Source organism: Macrosteles quadrilineatus, unplaced genomic scaffold (assembly GCF_028750875.1).
Source record: "Macrosteles quadrilineatus isolate MER2022 unplaced genomic scaffold, UCM_ALF_1.0 Scaffold_57__1_contigs__length_777910, whole genome shotgun sequence".
NCBI classification, from domain to species: Eukaryota; Metazoa; Arthropoda; class Insecta; order Hemiptera; family Cicadellidae; genus Macrosteles; species Macrosteles quadrilineatus.
The window spans coordinates 139,626-162,855 of NW_026542650.1; the positions used below are offsets into that span (position 1 = coordinate 139,626).

The 23,230-nt window shown below is 33.3% G+C and overlaps 1 protein-coding gene across 1 annotated transcript; it reads right to left on the reverse strand.

Annotated features, from left to right (window-relative positions):
* Positions 1 to 2,321: 2,321 nt before the first annotated feature.
* On the reverse strand, positions 2,322 to 20,790 carry LOC128981901 (pupal cuticle protein 36-like). The gene is made up of 8 exons (XM_054400892.1): positions 20,685 to 20,790; positions 19,886 to 19,959; positions 17,358 to 17,450; positions 9,396 to 9,817; positions 8,890 to 8,990; positions 8,064 to 8,219; positions 7,144 to 7,329; positions 2,322 to 2,691 (listed from the first exon to the last, which is right to left on the reverse strand). The coding sequence occupies exons 1-8, from the start codon at positions 20,788 to 20,790 to the stop codon at positions 2,645 to 2,647; spliced, it is 1,185 nt and encodes a 394-aa protein (XP_054256867.1). The 3' UTR covers positions 2,322 to 2,644.
* Positions 20,791 to 23,230: the final 2,440 nt, after the last annotated feature.

Consider the following 23,230-nt stretch of genomic DNA (forward strand, 5'->3'; position numbering starts at 1 on the left):
AACGTACCATCATGCTTGTGTAAACAGAGGATGAGTAACATGTGGGCTTTAACTTAACGGACCTATTGATGCTTTGATATTAGTACTGCGGTCGTCTGAGTCTGCATTAGCTCCATAAAAATATTAACTTATACAATGTTTAAGATGAATTCCTTCTTAATATTCACGTTTGCCAAATGTTCTATAAAACTCAGACGCATGAATGATGTTTAGAGAAAAAAAGCTAACGACGTAAAAAATAACTGCTTACAAATAAATGTTAACAAACCCTTCCTGCACCTATAATAAATAGTTAGATAAATTAGGTTTTATGTACTCTGCATTATGAGCAATACTATACACAATCACATATTTACATTTTCATTTGATTCCCCAATAATGAAACACAATCAGGATTAAGTTTAAAATATTCCCACATTTATATCATCCAATCTGACAAGGGTAGCTGGCAATAAATATGTGGGCTGTGAAACCGGCTATAAAAAAAACGATCTTTGAACTAATCCCTTCTATAATGTTTTTATATTCCACGCATTGAGGACTCATAGGTAAGCACAAGCGTTTACTATTTATATACAAAAGTCAATGGTAGCTGGGTAATTATATAGTGCCAAATATTAAATTATTAAATTTGGCAGTTAAAAACGGAGAGGTTTGAGACTTTAGTAAATTTAAACCTGAACCCAAATGGCTTTAGAAATGTTTGTTTACCATCCAATAAAAAAAAAAAAAACTTGATTGAATACAGAACTTGTAATGGTGTGCTACTAGTTTAGGCCCTAAGCTCATCATTATTTCATGTATAAATAAAAATACGCATCTAATGTGTTATTTTTGATAGCCAGTTAAGTTAGGAAGAACGCTTGGCGTTTTCAACCCATTATGAATTAAGAACGAACCTATGCGTAGTTTTGATAATGACCTAGTCGTCTCTATAGCAAGACTAATTATTTAAGTTCAATGATCAATGATAAAACCCCAACTACGTTCGCACCAATTCTATGAACGTGATTTTTGTACCTTAACCTTTTCATAGCTCCACAATGTAAAGCCTATTACTTCTTCCAAAGCCGCCGCACCAGGAACAGTGTGAGTTTCAACATTATATAACCTTGTTATACTCAGTTGTCTACAATTACACTGACACAGTGATCCGTACTTCTTTAATTATTCCATGCTCTGCCAGTTACCTAACTCCTTCACGACGTACGGTAGTAAGGGGTCACCAGGTCTGCTGCTACTCCACTACTCCACACAACTCCACAACTCCTGAACTCCTTTCGGACTTCAGCAGGTCCTTGCTCAACGGTATCCTTGACCGCAGACTTCATACACGATGTGAAAGTACTACCATCCTTATTAAGGTTTTGTCTAGTTGTTACTGTCCTAGGAAATGTCTTAGGATGCGGCCCACGTTCAAACAGGTTTAGCAGTTTCATGTATTTGTTTATAGATGTATTTAATTTGGTTAACGTTTCAAGTTTTTAAGCTCATTTTATATTCAAATATATTAATATGTCTAAAGATTAAAGTTTGGGATTGAAAAATAGTGATATCCATCCCGTAGGCTTGCACAATATTAAAATTTACAACTGTAGAATTTTTGGAACAAATATATATAATAAATATAACGATAAATAAATAAATATAATAAATACTCTTTGCTGACTAATCTTAAACAAAATAAATACATTTTAAATCATTTACTGGATGTTAATGACAAAATAACTATTAAAGAAAGAATTAAATCTTAAGAAATAAATCACAGATAACCCCATACTAACTCAAAACATACTGGGGAGCGAGCTGGCGTAGTGGCTAGAGCGCGGGACTTCGGTCCGTGAGGTCCCGGGTTCGATCCCCGCCAAGTCACCAATGGATTTATCCAAGTGATAATGCCGCAACCCCTAGGTCTAGCCTGAAGTAATGTGAAAAACAATCCCAGGCTCGTGCCTAGCGTCCTAGGAAAAAAAAAAAAACTCAAAACATACTGTAATTTAATTTCAGTCGTCTATGGAGATATGTAGTATTTGATTTATGTTAAGCAATTAATTACATTAATATTGACATTAAACATGTATACCTTTGAAGGTTTAGTAATTCACAATTTAAATTCAAGAATGTTATTTAAATTAGTTCACTGTTGGATAATCTAATACTCTGAAAACCCTTAACATTAAATCTCATGAAACTGATGTTGTTATTTTTAACTCAAAAGTAAATATTTTAAAAGATGAATATATATTGATGAATGATGTATTTGACAACGTTACAAGTCTTAAAGGATATATGTTAGTGAGGGTAAAGAAATTAAACCCATACAACTTTATCAAACATGCAAACTTTATTAATCTCTATCTACTTCTAAATATGTACAAAATATCTACACCTAGTACGACAACATCATTGACTCTTAATCTTCAACAATAAAATAAATACTACTACAATTAAAATTACATCAGGCAGTCATGTCTCAAACTATAATTTAAACTGTTTACTTTCATCATTTTCTGACTAATAACCAATGCATTCTATTTTCTTTGCAAATGCACTTTCCCTTTAGTAATTTACTACACACTAAAAGAATACAATTCAATGGGTGTAAAATTTATCACAAATAAATAAATTAAAAAATAATAGTCCTTTATTTCCCAGGTTTTGGGTAGTTGTACCCATTTCCTCCGCCACTACCTGCAAATAAAAATAAACTAAAATACAAATAGTCTTTAAACCAGTTTTATTTAACATAATCAGTTCAGTAGATGGTGTTCTAATACTTGTATGTAAAAATAAGTTAGAGCGAATAGTGTCCACTTAACAAATCATTTAGTCGAGTCAATATAGGCACTTGAGATAGAACAAATTCCAACAAATGGTTTTTCGACGGTTTTTGGTAGTAATAGGTGTAGAAAGTACCAGGAAAAAAGTCTACCAAAATCGGACAACCGGAAGTCGGGGTTTTCCAAGATGGCCGCCGCGAGGTACTCAAATCGACAAGATGACTGCAAATTCGTCGATTCATAGTTCCAGGATTGGCCGATTTCCACGAAAATTGGCAAACACATGTAGAACTATATTTCCAACCTTAAATATGAAAACTAGGCAGACAAAGTAACCCAAAGATGAATTTTCAGGGTATTATGTGCTAAAAAAAAAAATTTGTTTACCTCAAATATAGGTTTTTCTAATATTTTGTACAAAGTTTGTTATAATTTCAAATTTATTTTTTCACCATTAGATTCAACACAAAAATCCTAACAATTTAGTATATTGAATCTTTGTTCTGCTTCAATTTGTTACAGAGATATTGAAAGTAATAACTTTAGTATGTTTTCTTGCCGAGATAACTCAATGTTAATCTTATGGAGAATAAGCATAAATATTAATATTATTTTTCATTAAACCTATATAGATAAGACTTTTTTCTGCTTCATATTATCTGTTTTAATATTTTTTTTTACTAAAAATTCCTTTTTGGCAGTTACCATTGCAGCAAACCTACGTATTCGGTTCCTCAGTTTTAATCATAAAGAGAATAATAGAATGTTACCTTAAAAAATTGCAAGAAAACGTTTTATGGTTTTATTGTAGTGTTGGGTATGCAGAGTAACATAGTAAAAATTGCCAAAAATCGGTCTACTGGAAAACCCTTAGAATCAAGATTTAATATGACGGATTTTCTTAACATTGGAAAATAAATCTACATGCATTTTCATTGATATTGACTTCAGACCACCACCGATATTTATTGGGTGGTCATTTCTTCATTTCGACAGGGAACGTGTTTTCGGCCGTCATTTTGGATCCCCATAACGGATATAAATATTTTTTTTATGTAATGACAGTGTCATTTCAATAGGGAACGTGTTTTTGGCCGTCATCTTGGATCTGCCATATTGGATATAAATATTTTTTTAAAAGTAGGTAATGGCAATGTTGTGACACATTATTTTAAACTATATTTTCACGCCTATTCCATTGCCAAAATGAGTTTTTAAATATATTTTAGCGAATTTCCCATATATAGGGAATAAGCTATTACCGTAGTACTCATGGTAAGACCTGGACCCGAGACCGATTTAATTTTTCATTTTGAGGTCCCTAGAGGCCAAAAACACCATCCGTTCAAATTCATATATATATATATATATTTATATATATATTTGTATATATATTTATATATATATTTATATATATATATATATATATATATATATATATATATATATATATATATGTGTGTGTGTCCGTTAGCGCGATAACTCGAGCAAAAATGATCCGATTTTGATGAAATTTGGTACAAACGTGTAAACCTACGTTTATTCGAACGAGTTCGCGATCCAGCATAATCGGACCATGGGAAGGGGGGTAATGGGGGGTTTTATTGGGTAAAAATGGGGTTTTCCCATTTTTGAACTTAAAAACAAAAAATTTTGCGATTTCTTTCTAAACCGTTTTGTAGAGCTTAAAAAAAGAAATAATTTAGTATATTGAAGCGCTGTTGTATGCCTAACGGTCAAAGAGAAAATTCAAAAATAGTGCAATTAAAAATTCCCATGTTATTCTTATGGAGAAAATGAAAATTGTTGTAGTTTACTTGTTTATGGGTATATATTAATAAAATTTGGCAAATTTATTTATTTCATCCTATACTATTGACGTATGGTCAAAAAATACTTTTTACCTTCCCCGTAGCAGCAAACCTAAGTACTCGTTAAATCTAATGTTATTTAAATAGGGAATAATATGTCTTATTTATGGAAATATTTTCGTAAAAATGTAATCAAAGGAGTTGAAATTCGCTTAGTCTGCAGGTTTGCTGCGGCGGGGGTATTTTATTTTTAAAGATATATTCAAACGACAATTCTCCTGCATACATTTCTTAAGGACGTTTCGTATTTTGAACATTTTTAAAGATATTTTTTCTCATATCTCCAGTAGGCCTACATATTAACGCTTGCAGTTTGTTCTAGCCTTAAACATTTAGTAATGTAAGGGCTTACATTTGAGCTATTGAACATTAAAATCTGACGAGTTAGAGACTAGTTACCAACCCCAACAAAATATTAAATTTCACTTTTTAGAAATAAATTTTTATTAAAATATTTATATCTCGGGTTCGTAATACGCCACCAAGTTTTTTTCTGGTTTCAAATTACTCAGTAAATGTTTGGGTTAATTTGTTTAATCATTAAATAAAATGTGACAAATTTAATATGGGTCTGTCTTATTTAACAATAATTTTTTTTCGAGATTAGTCTTTAGCTTAAGACATATACCCCCAAATCGAAAAATAACTCCCAATACTCTTTATAATCCTAAAAGATTCATCAAAGTATTGACTTTTACTGAAGTTATGGATTATTTATTGGGAGTTATTACAATTGGGGATATATTTACTTAACTAAAGACAAATTTCAAATGCAAATAATTTAATATTAAATTAAGGTGCATGACTCATTTTTTTATTAATTAGTCAGATATTATTTAGTGACTAATAAAATAAAAACCCAATTCTCTACTGAGTAATTTGAGACAAGAAAGAACTTGGTGACGTATTAAGAACCCGATATAAAAATCATTTAAAAACTGATTTATAAAAAGTTAAATTTAATATTTTGTTGGGATTGGTATCTCGTCTCTAACTCGTCCAATTTTAATGATCAATGGCTCAAATGAAAGCCCTTACATCATTAATTATTTAAGAATGAACTACTAACTGAAGATAAGGAAAATAATAGTAAAAAATTTCAAAGTACAAAACGTTTAAAACAAAAAATGTATTTAAAAACGGATTTCGGCAATGGAATATGCGTGAAAATCTAGTATATATAGTTATAATGTGTCACAACACTGTCGTAACAACAACAAAAAATTATATCCAATAAGGTGGATCCAAAATGGCGGCCAAAATACGTTTCCCATCGAAATGAAGTACTGACCACCTAATAAATATCGATGTTGGTTCCAAGTCAATATTTAGAAAATTGTGCATAGAAAATGCTTATGGTATCTTTTTTTCAAAATCTGTCCAATGTTGGGAAAATCCGACTCTGCACACCCAAAACTACAACATAAAACCATAAAACGTTTTCTTGCAATTTTTTTAGGTAATATTCTATACTTCTCGGACTAATAAAAAAATTGATTATTGCTTATTCTCTTTATTATTAAAACTGAGGAACCGAATACGTAGGTTTGCTGCAATGGTAACTGCCGAAAAAGGAATTTTTAGTAAAAAACTATTAAAACAGATAATATGAAGCAGAAAAAAAGTCTTATCTGTATAGGTTTAATGAAAAATAATATTAATATTTATGCTTATTCTCCATAAGATTAACATTGAGCTATCTCGGCAAAATCTTTTTTTTTTAGCACATAATACCCTGAAAATTCATCTTTGGACTACTTTGGGTCTGCCTAGTTTTCATATTTAAGGTTGGAAATATAGTTTTACATGTGTTTGCCAATTTTCGTGGAAATCGGCCAATCCTGGAACTATGAATCGACGAATTTGCAGTCATCTTGTCGATTTGAGGGCCTACGGCGGCCATCTTGGAAAAACCCGACTTCCGGTTGTCCGATTTTGGTAGACTTTTTTCCTGGTACTTTCTACACCTATTACTACCAAAAACAGTCGAAAAACCATTTGTTGGAATTTGTTCTATCTTAGAGGCTTTTTAGGGCTAAATCGACTCGTCTAATTTGGTAAATCTAGCATCAGTAGAAAGAGTAAGGTTACTATGCCTTTGTACTAGCATCAAAACATATACACAAAATATCACATGATCACACTTAGATGTCATACTAACTTCACCAAATAAAAAAAAAAAAATAAATGTCCTAGTTTTGCATTCAGAATTTCGGTGGGGGTTTTCTGTTTGATATTATACTCCTGCTCTTTCTCAATGAACCTGTTATCACGCTTGGTAAAATTGTTAATTAATTTCGAAGAAAAGATTTACTTCTCCAAATTAATAAAGATACATCAAATTATAAACCTTTTTAATTTCTAACTATACGCCTTTTCAATTTTGGACGTTTTAAGAACTTCAAATTATGACTCTTTTTTATAAATACTACGATTGAAGATCGATTTTTATGAAACAAATCTAAATTAATTGGTGTGATAAGACCACATACCTGCCCCGCCTCCTCTTCCAACTCCACCGCCCCCGCCGAATCCACCGCCCCCAGCTCCACCTCCTCGACCTCCGGAAGTGCTCGCTGGATACGTGGGACCACCGCCTCCACCACCTCCCGAGAATCCACCGCCCCCCGCGCCACCTCCACCGCCGCCTCCGGAGTAACCTCCTCCACCTCCACCTCCTGAAAATATGTAATGATGTTATTGTGATTCATCATAGCAAAATTTAATAAATTTCACCAGAGGATCATTTGAAGTAATTAAGAGATAATAAGATAATTTAGAAAATAAAGAGTCACCGTATTACTATGGTTAGGTTTGGATAAGTCACGGTGGTACCATATGTTTTGAAACACAGTAGAAAGAACCTTCCAGTATTTAACTCATGTGCTGAACCTTGTAAGCTTTTTACAGTTAATGTAAAACACTATCTAAGAAACACTAACTTATACTAGGTTATTAAAGCTGTTGCTGAAATGTATTACAGCTTATGGGTTTTAGCCTCAGGCATAAAAAAGTGTTAGTACCGACTAAGATGTGATGATCATTTTGGCAGAACAAGTTAAAATAGTTGTCCAAAGAAACCTTAGGTTCAGGAAAGAATTTTCAAAATGGTTCTAGTGGCCTACGTCTTAAGACATAGCTATACGTATAAGTTGATTGATTAGGTTTGACACTTTTTCATCCCTTACAGTCAATTTTTTCGCTATCATTTTGTCGTTGTTCTAATGTAATTGATAATCCTATCTGAAAACCCCTTACCCAATTATCACACTAACAGTGTCCAAAACAATTGCATTGCAGTATTTTCTTTATACGAAAAATATTGGCTCTCAGTTATCATGAACCTATATATTGAGTCAGTAAAGATTACTAATAATTATTTTTCATTGTTCATAAATCAAGAGTTTCCTACCTTGTCCACCACCGGCAGCCTCTTCAGCAGCGTTCTGCTCCAAAGACTGCAGAATCTCTGGAGGTATGGGAGGTGCTGTAGGAAGATGGTCTCCCATAGCTACGAACCCGTTGGCGCCCGCCGTGTAAGTTATTGTAATCAACTTACCGTCAGGGCCTGGGGCAGGAAAACGGAAAATTATATACTGTTTGTAACATTACCAATGTCAGCAGAACAACTACTGTAATGTTCCTTTGGGACGAGATTAAAATAAAATTTATTACATTTTAAACTTAAGGGGGGGGGGACACTAATTTGCTAAACTTATTTTTGTCAGTACGACACATGGTTTTTTAATGATGAATTACTGTTTGGACAATTTATTAACTTAGCTGTTGAGTTGGTCTTAGTGTTAAGTTAAATATAATGCTTGTAAAGATAATTCTGTCAAGGGTTCCTCGCCGATGTTACAAGGCAAAGTATTAGTCGAACGTTATTATTACCAATCTTTGTTAAATATACTTGATTTTTTATATTATTTATATGTGAACGGACTTTTTATTTGAGTCATTTATTGTAAATCAAGAATGAAAGATTTATAATTATGGATTTGACGAGAAAAAAAAATCTAAACTAAGCAATAATCATTCTTTAAGGATATATTTGTATGCCAATTTTTGTTAAACTTGTTTATCGTCTACCATAAAACTTGATTACATTAAAATAGGAACTTGGTATGTGTACATAAGTATACTCATTAACATATTGTAATGACAATTTGATACTCCAATCTGAACATCTACATCTTCTTATCTAAATTCGTAATAAATTGTCACTATCAAGTTACCTTCATAACTGAAGCTCCCCTGAACTTCAGAACCCGGTCCTTCTTCTGCCTCAGCCTGCGAACCTTGCTCTTGAAATTTTATTCCGTTGCCACTCTCGTAGCTAAAACATTACAAGTTTTTTTATTTTTATATGTCGGTGATATATGTCTTAAATTTAATAATTTCCTATTACTAGCATAAAACTCAAAATTATTTCGGCAAAAATGTTTGAACTATTTTCAAATTTCTAAAACAGACACTTTTTTTTAAATTCTTTCAATTCTAATAAAATGTACTTAGAAAAATCTATGAACTCGGTGTTCGCAAAGAAAATTGTCCGTTATAGGAACCTTAAATGACAAGTAAGCTGCAAGGAATTTCAAAACGATTAAAGATTTTACGAATAAAACCTATTGGTGATTGGCAGGATTTTAATCCCGAACTCGGTCTCCTAAGCCCCATGCTCCCCCGCTAGACCATCTTGCTCCCCAAAAAGCAATATTTGTTTAATAATAAACTAAGTTACCTAAATGAGTATGATCCATCGCCCTTGTTGGGTTCGTTGGTTTGGGAGATGATTGGAATAACGTCCCCTCCCCCTCCACCACCACCTCCGCCACCACCGGCACCTGCTCCACCTCCAAATCCTCCTCCGCCCCCACGACCTCCTGAAGTGCTGGCTGGGAAGGCACCTCCTCCTCCACCTCCTCCGAAACCACCACCGGTGCCACCTCCGCCTCCAAATCCACCCCCACTTCCACCGCCTCCTCTTCCTCCTCCAGCTCCTCCGTAGCCGCCTCCTCCACGACCACCAGCCCCACCGCCACCCCCGAACGGCGCCGCTATGGCCCCCGGACTGCCCCCGGCACCACCGGCCCCGGCTGGAGGGAGGTAGTTATTGGACAGTTGTGCAGCGGTCGTCAGACCAACCGCTAACGATAACGCTAACTGAAACATAAAAATTCATGAAATTAAAGTTTAAAAATATTAATTTAAGCCTGCCTCAAAATTGTAAAAACGTTTGGCTGTTCCGCTCCTGATAAATTCAGTTTCAAAGGACAACTTAAAAAATGAGGTTAACGATTAAGTATAATGTTTAGTGGAAACCCCTTTTATTATGACTTCACCTAAACCAAATGAACCGTAAATTATTCATTCCTTTAGTACACTAAATTATTACTTTTTAAATAATTATCAAATATAACCGTTAAGGGTTACTTTACAGCTATCTGACTGACACCTTATGACCAGCATTCGTTTCTAAATGGTATTTAAGCTACCTTTGATTTTTGTCAGTTGCTTTTTTGTTCCTGAAGTTATTCAGTAGCCACTAGTGCGCATTTCACCATTATTGGAAATTCTCATAAATGACCACATAAAGATGCAATTTTCATCAGTACACTAACTAAACAACATCAAAGAAGAAAATTGACTAAAATAAAAAAACAAAAAAGTTAATTAATAAAAGGTTTTTTATAAAAGGTCTTAGTTAATTTCATTACTAGGAAATACTATAGTTTTAGAAAGAGGCGTGTCTGTATCTAAACATAATGTTTACTCTTCAAAACATATCAATTCTGTAACGTGAAAGTAATATAGTGTTCACTACTTATTCAGTTGTATCTTTGATATCTACAGTATAATAGAGCACTGTATCTCTGTTTGTATTTGGCAGTGATAAACTCAGGACACAGGACGCAGGACCGATGGTCACGAAATTTGGTACATACGTGTAGAATTTCATAGAAAAGAATAGGTACACGATCAATTATGAAATAACTCTCAGAGCTTAGCCCTGGGACGGACCTCTTAAAGGTACCCATGACAGGGATTTTGAAAGAATTTGAGTAAGATTTGTTTACTAACAACACACATGACAGTAAAATTTAAAACACCATTTAAATTAGTGGTATTTTTCGTTCTGCTATTTGATTGTATTTATTGAAAGAAGATTTGTTTTTTGGTGCCGTGTGGTTGATGAATTTGACTATTGCACAAATTTTAAATGCAATAAACTATTTAAAATTCTGGCATGTATTACGGTTTTCCAACTTTAAGTTGTAATATTTAGGCAGGTAAAACAGTTCGTCTAAGAAATGAATTTTTTTTAAATGACGTGTAAACATTTTAATATTCCTGGAAATAATTTGGATTTATCTTCATTAGTTTAAGCGTTAAATTCCGATTGAGCTTTGTTTCTACGACATCTGGTAAGTGTGTTGTAACTGTTTCTCTTGGTAGATTTTTAAAAACCGAATTATTCTGTCTTGTTTTCTTTCCCAATAGCAAAGCAAAGGCAGAGCAACTAGTATTATACCAATAGGTAAATTACAATCGATTTTATTAATGCGTAAGTTCAATTATCTTATTAATGACACCACACTATTTATCAAAGGAAAAAATTATAAATGGGAAAATAGCCGCAATGATTACAATTATATTCCTACTAGGCCTATGTTAGTGGGCCATAATACGGTATATGTTTATTCATAGTTAATAATATTAATTACAGATATTTTAATGCAATTTCATTTCAACGAAGGATCATAATTTTTTATTGCCATAATACATTTACGGTGGTAAGAAGAGCCATTTTTGATTTAGAATAAGTTATGCTAACCTAATGCAAACTGAAGTATTAATTTAACCAATTAATATATTATTCTTAAGGAATTCTCAAAATATAGAACATTTAAAATCACATTGCTAATATTTAACAACGTAAATAAAATTAAACCTCTTTTAATTTAAACAATTGAGTTGTATAGTCACTATGTTATATCAACGATAGTAGTGAAAATTCTCTCTTATTCCGTCGTTTGTAAATCTTTCCGACACTGTTTCAAACACTCATCTAACGAAATGCCTCTGTCTACCAAGTGAAAACCTACCCGCGTTAGCCTGTTGATTAAGTCTAGGCATTTCTTGTTAACTATAATGATTATCATTCAGAATAAAATTAAGGAATTATTAATAATATAATGTTAAACAATCATGTTTTTATAAATTATAGCTATAATTTATTTTAAATAATAAGTAGGCCTACCACTTGTTAATTTCCATATCGTTTATTTATTTTAAATCACATGTCTAAAATTGCGCTTTTTAATAAAAAAAAATGTAACAACCCCACGATTGAATATGTTTTTTATAAGTTAAAATGGTATCTATATTATTTTAATAGCTATTGATAATTGGTGGAAAACGGCTAACTGTAGTATAAAGGACGACACTTACCCAATGCATGTGTGTTATTGTGGTGAATGGGACCGTCCTCTGTTTATATACATTACCCCTGCAGTCCCCCTACCCTGGATTTTGCAACTGCACAGTGCACACAACGGTGACACTCTCCACTTTCACACAACTGATCAGCTGATTTAATTGATCAGCTGATGTCAAGGTCAACGAAGCCACCAGATGACTCCTGGATTCCACGAGGTGTTCGTCATTGGCGCCCTTTGTCGCGTCTATGATAATGACGAGCGTAAGCAATTTTCCCCAAAGATCCTTGGTGGGCACTAAAGTCACTGAGCCTCAAGATATGATACTTACAAGAAGACAAACACACATTTATTAGTCATCGGTTCAACCCCAAGAAAAGCTAGTAATTTTTTGATCGTGGAATCTGGTCCCTGTCCTTGATTATTTGTCAAAATTTGAATGAATAGTGTTAATAGCCTCTGGGGACATCAAAATGAAAAATTAAATCAATCCCGGGTCTAGGTCCTTGTCTTCCCCACGGTAATAGCTTTCTTCCCTAGAGAAAAATTAGCTACAGGCTTGCAAAATAGGTTAGGTCTGCGAAATTAGTCAAACCTAAATCTAGTTTAAATTATATTAGATTAGATTCAAATGACAATTATTATTCTTGTATTGTACAATAAACCGTAGTTCCCCCTGGATATAATAACATCAATTAGGCCATAGTTCTTATTCGAGCCTCAAGTAGTGCTCCAGGCACAAATTACCGAGACTTTTCAAGAATAAATAATTATTTTGGAGCAAATAACCATTTCGGCACCAAGATTGATTCTAGAAAAATAAAAAATCCAAGATATAACAGAGATCAGTCCTAGACAAATAACATATGCCAGGACATAACTGGGATTCTTTATAGATTAATAAAACATTCAAGGACGTGACAGGGATCAGCTCTAGACAAATGAAATATTCAAGGATGTAAAATGGATTGGTTATAGATTTGGGAAAAAACAGTCCAAGACATAACTGAATTCGTTTATGCACAAATTAAACATTCGTGGACGTAATCAGGATCGTCCCAGGCATGTTAAACATTTTAGTGCCATCCAGGATAAGTTTTAGACTTATTAAACATTCCAGGTCATGATCGAAATCGGTTTCAACGAAGTACGCGTACCCCGAAGTACCAGGATCGGTTCTAGACAAAGTAAACATTCCAGAACGTAACCAGGAGCTGTGGTGACGTCACGGAGATTGTGGACTGTCTTCGTGATCAAAGTGACATTTAAGACCAGGACCTTGATCCACCCTGTAACTCCTGCTAGGGCAAGCATACATGAGCTACATGCAGCTGTCTGGCGGCTGTATGGGTACGTTCACCTCACCACACCGCACACACTCACTGCTTTGTTTACGTTACCCAATGACGTTACTTTGTTGTGGTGAAAATATTCTCTTGGGATTGGTGTAAGATATTTTTCCAGGTACTTTCCAGGTTAAAGGGAACATTCATTATTATCGATGATTTTTTTCGATATATCGATATTTTTGTTTTCCGATCAGATCTATTACAAATTGACAACAACAACTAACTGATCTTGTTTAGGCTAAAATAGTCTATATGGATTAAGAAATGAAACTGTTCTAAGCTAACCTAACATAACCAACCAAACTTGCTGTACCATTTAAAACTTCCGTTTGGGTTTGATAATATTTTAAATTTTACAGCAAGTTTGGTTAGTTTTAGGTTATTTTTTTAACAGTTTCATATACTGAACAATATTTATCGTAGTTGTCAGCTGATATGTTTCAATTTGTTAATATCGATATATCGAAAAAAATCATCAATAATAATGAATGTTCCCTTTAACAGGAAAGTACCTTTTTCCATATAGGTGTCGATATATCAATGTAAAACGTTTAAGAATCCTCGATATGTTTTGTGTTGCACTCACACTTGTGGCTACGATTTAATAGCAAGTCTAAGGAGCATTGATATACTAAATGCGTAGTACCATTGACTATGAATCCTCATAGTCAATGGTAGTACCATACTCTAAACAATTTCATTTTGCTTTTTAAACCTTAGTTGTGCATTTAGGCGCTCTTTCTGAGAACATGCATTTAAGACCAACCTCTGTGCTTGGTTGTAGAATCCATCCTAAGGTATAGCTAAGACTAGTTAAACAACATTGTTAGTTACATTTGAGTTTAGTGCTTATAGACAAATCTCTTTACGTCTTGCGCATTCACTCCTACTTAACCCTCAACGTAAACAATTTACTAACTCTTCATATTAATAGTTATCCAATGCAAAAAATTTACTATATAAAAAGAGACACATTAATTCAATTTTATGTGTCAACCTTTTTCACAAGTAGCTATTCACTATTGGATAGGGGTTAGTCTTAATCTACAATCATTAAAACGTATTCGTAAAATGTTTCTTTAACTGTAACTACTAAGCATACATGTTGCTAACTATATAGGCATATTTTATTGTGTCCATGCGATTTTTAAGTTAAAAGCTGGTTTGGTATTTTTTTTATTCGTTGAAACCACAGGCATGAAGTTAAATTATAAAACAAATTTTAATTTTAATTTTTGTGCCGAACAACGGAGTAAAATACAAATAAAAAGTCGTCTTTTGCACAATCATGTCATAACTTCATTCCAAACATGACTGAGGCATCTGTGGAATATCGTTGTAAGAAATCATTCACTACATCAACTAAAGACAACTTTCATAAACATTTGTGAGAGAAAAACTGTATTCGTGTTTGCACTTTCTTCTTCTATTCCCAACAAAGGATAATGATGTAACGTCAACTTGCTGAAATGGAATGGAAAATGTTGAGGGCTTGGAACAGGTTTCTCAGGTCTGTTGGTATTCTAATTAGTCGACTTTTAGAATATCGAGCTCTAGGAAATCGATAGTGTGATGGAGCGAAGCCAAACTTTCGCAATCTAATAAGATTTTGGCAAGAAGAATGTGTAACCAGCTTTTACTATTACGAGTCAGATCTGTTCTAGATAAATAATTTTCTACCATTGGAATTTTACAAGCTTAATAAGGTCCCTGTTGAGACACTAAATTTACTTAAACATCCGCAATAATAATTCATTTATTATTAATTGTTACCCATATTTGTTGACTCCTGAAAAATCACTATATCTCTATAATAGGCTAAGATTGAGCCAGGGACACAATGCGGTGTATTTTATAATAGGATATTTTATAATAAGAGTGTATAAAATGAAGTTAATTGCTTTGTGCAGTTTTGATACTGATTGGGATTATCTATTCCTATTGCCAGAGCCATTTAGTTAGCCTAATGAGATTCTGATTATAAAAAGTTACTAATTTATCCCATTATCGGACATCTACCTTCTGCCTACTAGGCAATTAGCAATTTAGCTTCTCAGCGACAAAAGTATACAATTGTAGTGGACAGATTAATCTGAAGTTCACATTACAGCCAAACAATATGCTGCGAGTAAAGGTTTGTTACTTAGGTAATAAAGCTAGATTTTAAATGGTTTTTGCTTTGTTTTAATAGTGTTTAGTTGTTGCAACATATATTTTTTAGATATTTTCTATAGTTTGTTTTTCGGAAAGTAAGTCTTCAGCAATATCACTCTGGAGTCTCTGGAGTTTCTCTTGTTAAAATTTGAAAATCATTCAAACTTTTATGATTTTTCTTCACCTTTTTCTTATTTGAATAAATTACCTATTCACTACCAACTTTCATTTCCATATGTAGCTTTTTTGAGCAGAGCATTCTATTTTCTTGAAGCTGTTACTAAAATGCTTTGGAAGAAAATCTAACTCTAGTTTAAATTATGCTTATGCTAACAGTTATAAATTAAATAAATAATCATCTTTTAAAATTGTTATTGATGTAGAAGTGTATAACATTCATTATGGACAACTTCATGGTAAGGCGTATCTATGATATGCACAATGCTCAAAATTAGCTCATTGTTATCAACAAACCAAACACCTTTTTTATAATTTGTAATCGGTGTTAGATTGTCAGCTGATGTCAGCGTCCAGTGCAATCTAATCATGTTTAATCTCTGACTATCCCAGTTCGGTGTACAGTTATCAATGAAATCAACACAAATCTTTCACAATTGCGGTTGATTGGTATGGAAGTACGGTCTCCGCAAGAGAATGTTGACATGAGCAGTTACAGCTACAGCTGGGTAGATGGATAGCTGTGTCAGCTGTCTATACCTGACAAAGCCTTCACAAATCCTTCCAAGAACCGGTATCTGTGATTAAATATGGCATCGATAAAACAAAACCAATCATTCAGTAGAATCCTGATTGATAAGGGAACGACAGTGTTCAAATACATCTTTGCCACACCATAGTGATTTGGTTAACTGGATACAACCATGTAGAACTAAAGTTCGATAATATGATTCTATGAGATGTTATTAAAGAACTTTTGTCGTGAACTCGTACAACTTTCAAACCTAACTCTCTTGTGTTTAGTTAGTCTTTAGTTCTAGAATATCTGCTTATTTTAACATAAGTAAGGAGAAAATATTGTGATGTTTAAAATAAACTGTTTCGTTTTGTATTTAGGTTAAAAGCTAGTCTTATGACTATATTATTGGGAACTGGGATTGTTAATTAAACATACTAAACTTATAAGAGAGCATTTTTTTTCTGATACGCTTAAGGTGTTGACATAAAATATAGTAAAACTAAATTCAATATTTGTTATGCGTATCTGTCTCATCAAAATTATTAGTCCATTAGTCCATTACTACAATTAGTTACTTCAATTAGTCCATGTTATGACATTATTGATATATTTAAGGATGAAATTGTAGTGTATGTATAGTTAAGTATGATTTCCCTTAAGTTCAAAGAAACTTCACGTGACAGAGAGACAATTCGCTTTTAGGTTCTAGTTATATGTTTAAAAGATTATTATGTCGCTAAAAGTGATTGGAGATTATTGAAACTCGAACCAGGCCCTCCAGGATAAAAGTCCCACATTCTACCTTTAAAACTAGCTGAGACCAATTGTTACCATAATTGTTGTTATATTTAAATCATATTTTTTAGCTTCTCTTAAACTAAAACAATATTTATATTTTTATTTTTTGCTTATTGATCAACATTCGCCATTATTCCATTTTGAGAACACCAACGTACCAATGTGTTCTGTGATGCCAACGGCTATGTACGACACAACCACATAGTTTAGGACTGTTTAACGACCCTTGCTTCTACCAATTACTACCTAACGACTGCATGACTCACCTCAGAAGGCAGTGGTTGACCACTCGATGTGCAATGGTGGATGTTCATGGTGATCAGTGGGGCTTGAGGCAACGTTTGTATCTGAATCTGTAGCTAGGATGGGAAAGTAAAATAAGATTAATATTTTGTTTTGAATATATATAGTGCAATTGTTACCATAGAATGGTGTGTAGAGTGGTATAAAGACATTTAGAACTGTTGCATATTAGTTGCCTTGCTAAGCCAATTGTAAACAATGGTTAAATTAGTTGGGTACCAATCTGGATTCTGGACCCTGCATGGCCAGCCAACCAGCCAAAATCCAACCGCAGAGTCGTGATCAGTGTATTCTGTTAAATGCTTTACTTTACATAAGTATGGAGTGCGGGAACTGAATTAGATAGCGGATCTAAACCAGACCAGATATTAGTTCTTATGTAAGCCACGATACGAAATTAATATAGTGGAGTTATGATTAATAATGATTATACAATAATTTAACAATGATTAACAACTACCATTGTTGATCGAATAATTTAAAAAGCGGTTAATAGAGAAAAGCTTCTAGTTGAAAACTAAAAGTTGGCATTCTTTTTCAGTACACTTTGACGTTCTCAAATTTAGTTACCTATTTATTTTAACTATCTATTGATAATTATTTTGTAATTATTTAGTAGTAACTTAGCTCCTTAAGAATTTCGGGCCAAGATATTAATCAACACCCTCGTCAAGGGCTCTCTATATCTACTTAAAATTCAGGAAGGTTTAACAATAGCCAATACGAAAATCTCTTTATTTATTTGCTATTTAACAATCCATAGTTTCTCAGTGAGTACACTGCCAAATAAAACCTGCTACCATGAGATTTTAAAAATCGCCAAATTGTCGATATTCTGAGAGGATCTTCAAACTGATCGTTTAAAACTGGTGTCTTCTGTATGTATATTTCATATTTTGTTACGAGAATGTAAGTTGGTGCAAACAACTGTTATCCCTTATTTTAGGGAGAATTTTACAGCTTTGTTTTAAATTTTTATTGTAATACTCGGGGTAAGTAGCAATTTAAAAGCCGGTCGTTTACCCAATAAATTAACAAGAAATTGTAAGCATAGTACCACTTTGTAGCTACCGGATAGGAACAAACCTTAAATCCCCTACAATAAATAGCCAACCTGGTTATTAACGTTAAATTTATGTCTATGAAGATGACATATCTAAAGGCAGTGAGATTCATCAACGACAATACCTATAATAAAAAAATAATATTTTATTAGGTAACTGGAAGTCATTACGTTTAGGTACTCTGTAGCAGCGTTCCTGCATTTCATTACCCTGATAATAGCTGGTCTCTTAAAGAGGCATACTGTGTATGGAGCAGTCCGTGCTAAATAGCAACATCAAGATACCATCTGCTTGTTTAGAGGCTTACATTTTCTCTGCTTATTTGGGCTTTCCTCGTCATAGCCAAGACTCATCATCATTGCACTCTCACTCATTCAAAAATGCGAATTGTATTTTTTCTATGTGAACCAAAACACAAAAAAGATAGTATTTGATATAATTTTGACCGTAAATCCTACTTCAATAATGCGTGTTTCACAGTTGGCCTATTTTGTATCTGAAACTATAAACATAAACCATCAAATGAGTAACCATATCGTCAACTAGATGTAGTAATGCAGTAAAAGTATTACTAGTTAAACAGGTCAACTAATGGGAGCAAATTTTCTCACTTAATTTTCTTATAGGAGTAGGTTAGGAGTAGTTAGAAATTGAAAGACAAATATATGGCTAATATTAGTAGGCTTGTATATTTGTTATTCAGTGTGTTTAGGAGTTTAATGATTAAAACTTGCCAGCAGGGTATTTTATGAAGCCCTCTTTATAACGGGTGACTTATAACTTTGTGGAAACTTAAGACTGTATACCAGACATACACGACTATTATATTAAACTATAAAATATTAACCATGTAACTAACTATACTAAAACTATACATTACTATGTTAATCTTCAGATATGAAAGTGACGTAGATAAATTGAGTGAGCAATTGTTACTGTTGTGTAAATGCACGCATGACTTGTGCAGAGTTCATACGCTGACTTAAATTGACCACGCCAAACAGAAGATTCTGATAATTATTGTGGACAATAGCATCATTTAATGTAAATTAACTACACCAGTAACAATAACCAACAGAGGAAATATAGTGTTGACAGTAGCACATTTTGTGAGTAGCTCATTCCACTACTGTATGTACTTTTAATAGATTTTAAATGTATGGTATCAAAATTTCAATGGCTAAATCATCAGTAAAATATAGGCAAATAGAACCTAAAAATAGTACAATAACGGCTATTTAAATACTCTTACTTTTGAACTACATTTTTATGAACAATATTTTACAATATTTATGATTATTTTAATAATTTTATTTTAATAATAGTATTTCGTTTGATGTGTCCATACACCAGTACAGTGCGGAGGTGTGTAGGTCACTGACATTTCTCACACTACACGCCGAGCCGTCACGTCTACCAGCTTATACAGCATCAATCATCGGTCTGCACTTAACTCTCCGACTCTCTGACGCGTCTTCCAACTCGTTCACTTCCTCCATTACTATATCAGACAGAGTGAATTAATGTTAGATATTATTCTACAAATTGTATTTTTAAGTAAGCATTCGGAATATTTGTAATAATTTGAAGTGCATTTTATAAAAAGAGGAAAACCTTAAGAATTTTGAACAAATTTACACAATTTTTAACACATACATCCCATAAGAGCAAAAATATTAAATTTAATTATATAACATTATGGTCAGAAGTAAATTCGCTGTGACTTTTGTGGTTATAAATTAGTAAGCTTCACTAATGACAAGGTTTGATTAAGCATCAACTAAAAAAATAAAAAAATAAAAAGATTTGGGAGCTGGTTAATAAATACGTTAAATTGTAAGAAATTGAATTTAACACTTTAAAACACAGTTTTTTTCTGGTAAATGTTTATATATTTAGCCAATAGTTTACTACAATAATAAACTTAAGTATGCTTTAATATCTTTAACATTAATTTATAAGGTCTTTCAAAATGTTAGGGAATATTTTTCGGATTTGCAGAATATTTTTCACATACTAGACTAATTTCAATTAGATAAAAACCTTGACACTAATGTAATAATAGATGTGTGGCTTCGTATTCAAATACGTATATATCAAACTACCCTTTAGTTTTACCGCGCCATCCCGGAAGCCAAATGACTAAGTTTTGACACCTAGAACACTTGACGTTTTGAAAGGTCATAATGAATTGACATGTTGGCAACGTGAGTGTAATTTAATTACAGATAACACGTGCGAGGACAGGTGACAAGAATGTAGATGGCACTGACACAGCCTTCATGATCGCATCCCTGGAGGAGAGGGGAAGAGCCACAGCCTTCTCGAGCATTTATCTAGGAGCGCCGTTGACAACAGGGCTGACATACCTAATGATAGGCGGCGCTTTTGATAACTAGGAAATATAATTACCTTAAACATCTTTTGTGCGGCTCTTGAAAGCTGATGAGCATAATATCAGTGGAATATGCGGTAAATGATACGAAGAGTTATAAGAAATCAAGGAAGATATTCTTTCTATTTGTGTTTCTTTACTTATGACACTTCGTATTAAAACGCAAAGGATTGTTGTTCGTCAGAAACCTTACTTGTCCCTGAAGAGTGAAGAATCACTTACTTTATTCACTATGTGTGTTTCAAAGCCATTATTTGGAGTTTTACGTTTTTTTCCTCTTATATGTTGTCGCCAGACATTTCATAATCTGGCCAAAATGGCCCATTGACCAGTTCATGTTTAATGGAGATGATGCTGCCCCAATTTGCTGTTGAGTGGGAAGGGCTTGCTGTTTTATCAAATAATTCCCCAATTAAAATGCAAGAAAAGCTGTACAACCGGTCCCTGCGAAATTCGAACCCATCGTGTGAGAACGCACCTTTTATTGGTCAGGGAAAGTACTATGCCAAGATTTGTTATGGATCCACTTTAGCATAAGCTTAAGACTTTAACATAACTTGGGGAGTGAGCTTGTCTAGTGGTAGAGCGCGGGACTTTGGTCCCTGAGGTCCCGGGTTCAAATCCAACCAAATCACCAATGGATTTTATATAAGTGATAACGCCACAACCCCCGGCTCCCCCCCTCAGGCATCCCGGGCTCTTGCCTAGAACAATAATTAAAAAACACCTAGATTAGAAACAAAATTGTAACTATTTGTAGAAATTTGCTATTTTTTTCAAGAGTGTGTGGATGCTGTAGTTAGTAACTTTAGATATACACAAATTTATTTAATACTATTCTGTGTTCCTCTTTTTTTATTTTTTATTTTTATTAACAAGTTCGAAAAATAAAAAAGGTAAATTTAATGTGTTGGTTGTTTATTCCTAAAAGTGAAAATTAACAATTTTACACAATTTTTAGTTATTAATTTAAACAGATTTATGTTACTTGGGGCCATTCGTTCTTTACTATTATTTAGTTGAATTTTGAAATGTAGTACATTAAATTTCAATAAAGAGTTTTGAAAAACTGTACTAAAACTGGCCCTAATTCATACACGTTTTTCAACCAACCATAGTAAATTAATAAATTGGTACTGGTAATTTATACATCCAAAAACTAATTAAGATATTAGGTGTAGAAATTAATACTTCTTATTCTCAGCAGTTCACATATACTGCAATATCTTTCCAACACAAAAATACATCATGTAGTTGACTGTTAATCAATCCTTATCAAAATTCTTTTTAGTTAATCATGAATTTGATAAATTAATTGTTTTACACAACTTTTTAAACATACCGGTAGCATACTATTTACTCTTTGCGTACACACTCTGCACCAAATCTTCAACTCGAATGGCCTATTGCATAATACATACCGTAACATACACTTTGCACGGATACAAGGTGGACGATGGTGAAAGGTTGTACTGGCCACATGAATAATTGAAACTGATCGGTCAAGAAAAGAGTGATGCAGTTTGTAATAACACGGGGTTAGTTTATGTAAACCTTACGACATTTAGTGTGATCTTCTTTAAAAAGCACTTCAAGCGTTTTATATGAAAACAATATTTACTATAGTTTTTAGGTCAATAAAATTCAGTCATACTCTGTAAAAAGATAACACAGTTGGAGAAACAATTAATGAACACTAAGAGACTTGGGACTATAATTCAAGTTTGCCTGTATGGTAGTTAAATATTTTAATACTTTACTTTTAATACTTTTCAATGATATGACGACCATACAAAGTAGGTATTTTAAGCCAAGTATGAATGGAGATTAGTGTAGGATGAATAGCGCGATCTTGTAGTCTTGTATATCTTGACTAAGGCCGACATATTCCTTAGACAATGCTGTTAATTAATAGCCCATACAGCTATTGGCAACTAAGGGACCTACAGTTTATAGTGGAACCCGAACCACATTTTTGCCTTGGTATTAACGAATAAGTCTAATTGTCAGGATAATACTGCGGATAGTCGTAGTACTCACTAGTGCGGACGTTAATCCACCACAGGGATTATCGTATCCACAGTGCATACCTATAAATATCCACAATTCGTGACCTCCTAGTAGCTGGATTACAGGACGACGCCACCGTCCCAATCACATTACGTTATGATATCATTAAACCTTAATGAAACTGTCTAGTATGTAACAAAACACAAAAGAATTAACTTTACTTATGGAGTACTAGCTGTTGTACCCGTGCTTTGCAACGGGAAGATGACACAAAATAGAAACATTTTAATCTTTACATCTGTTGCATATAATAGTTACACATCCCCCAACGATTTTAGAAACAAAATCAACTTTTATGGCCCTAATA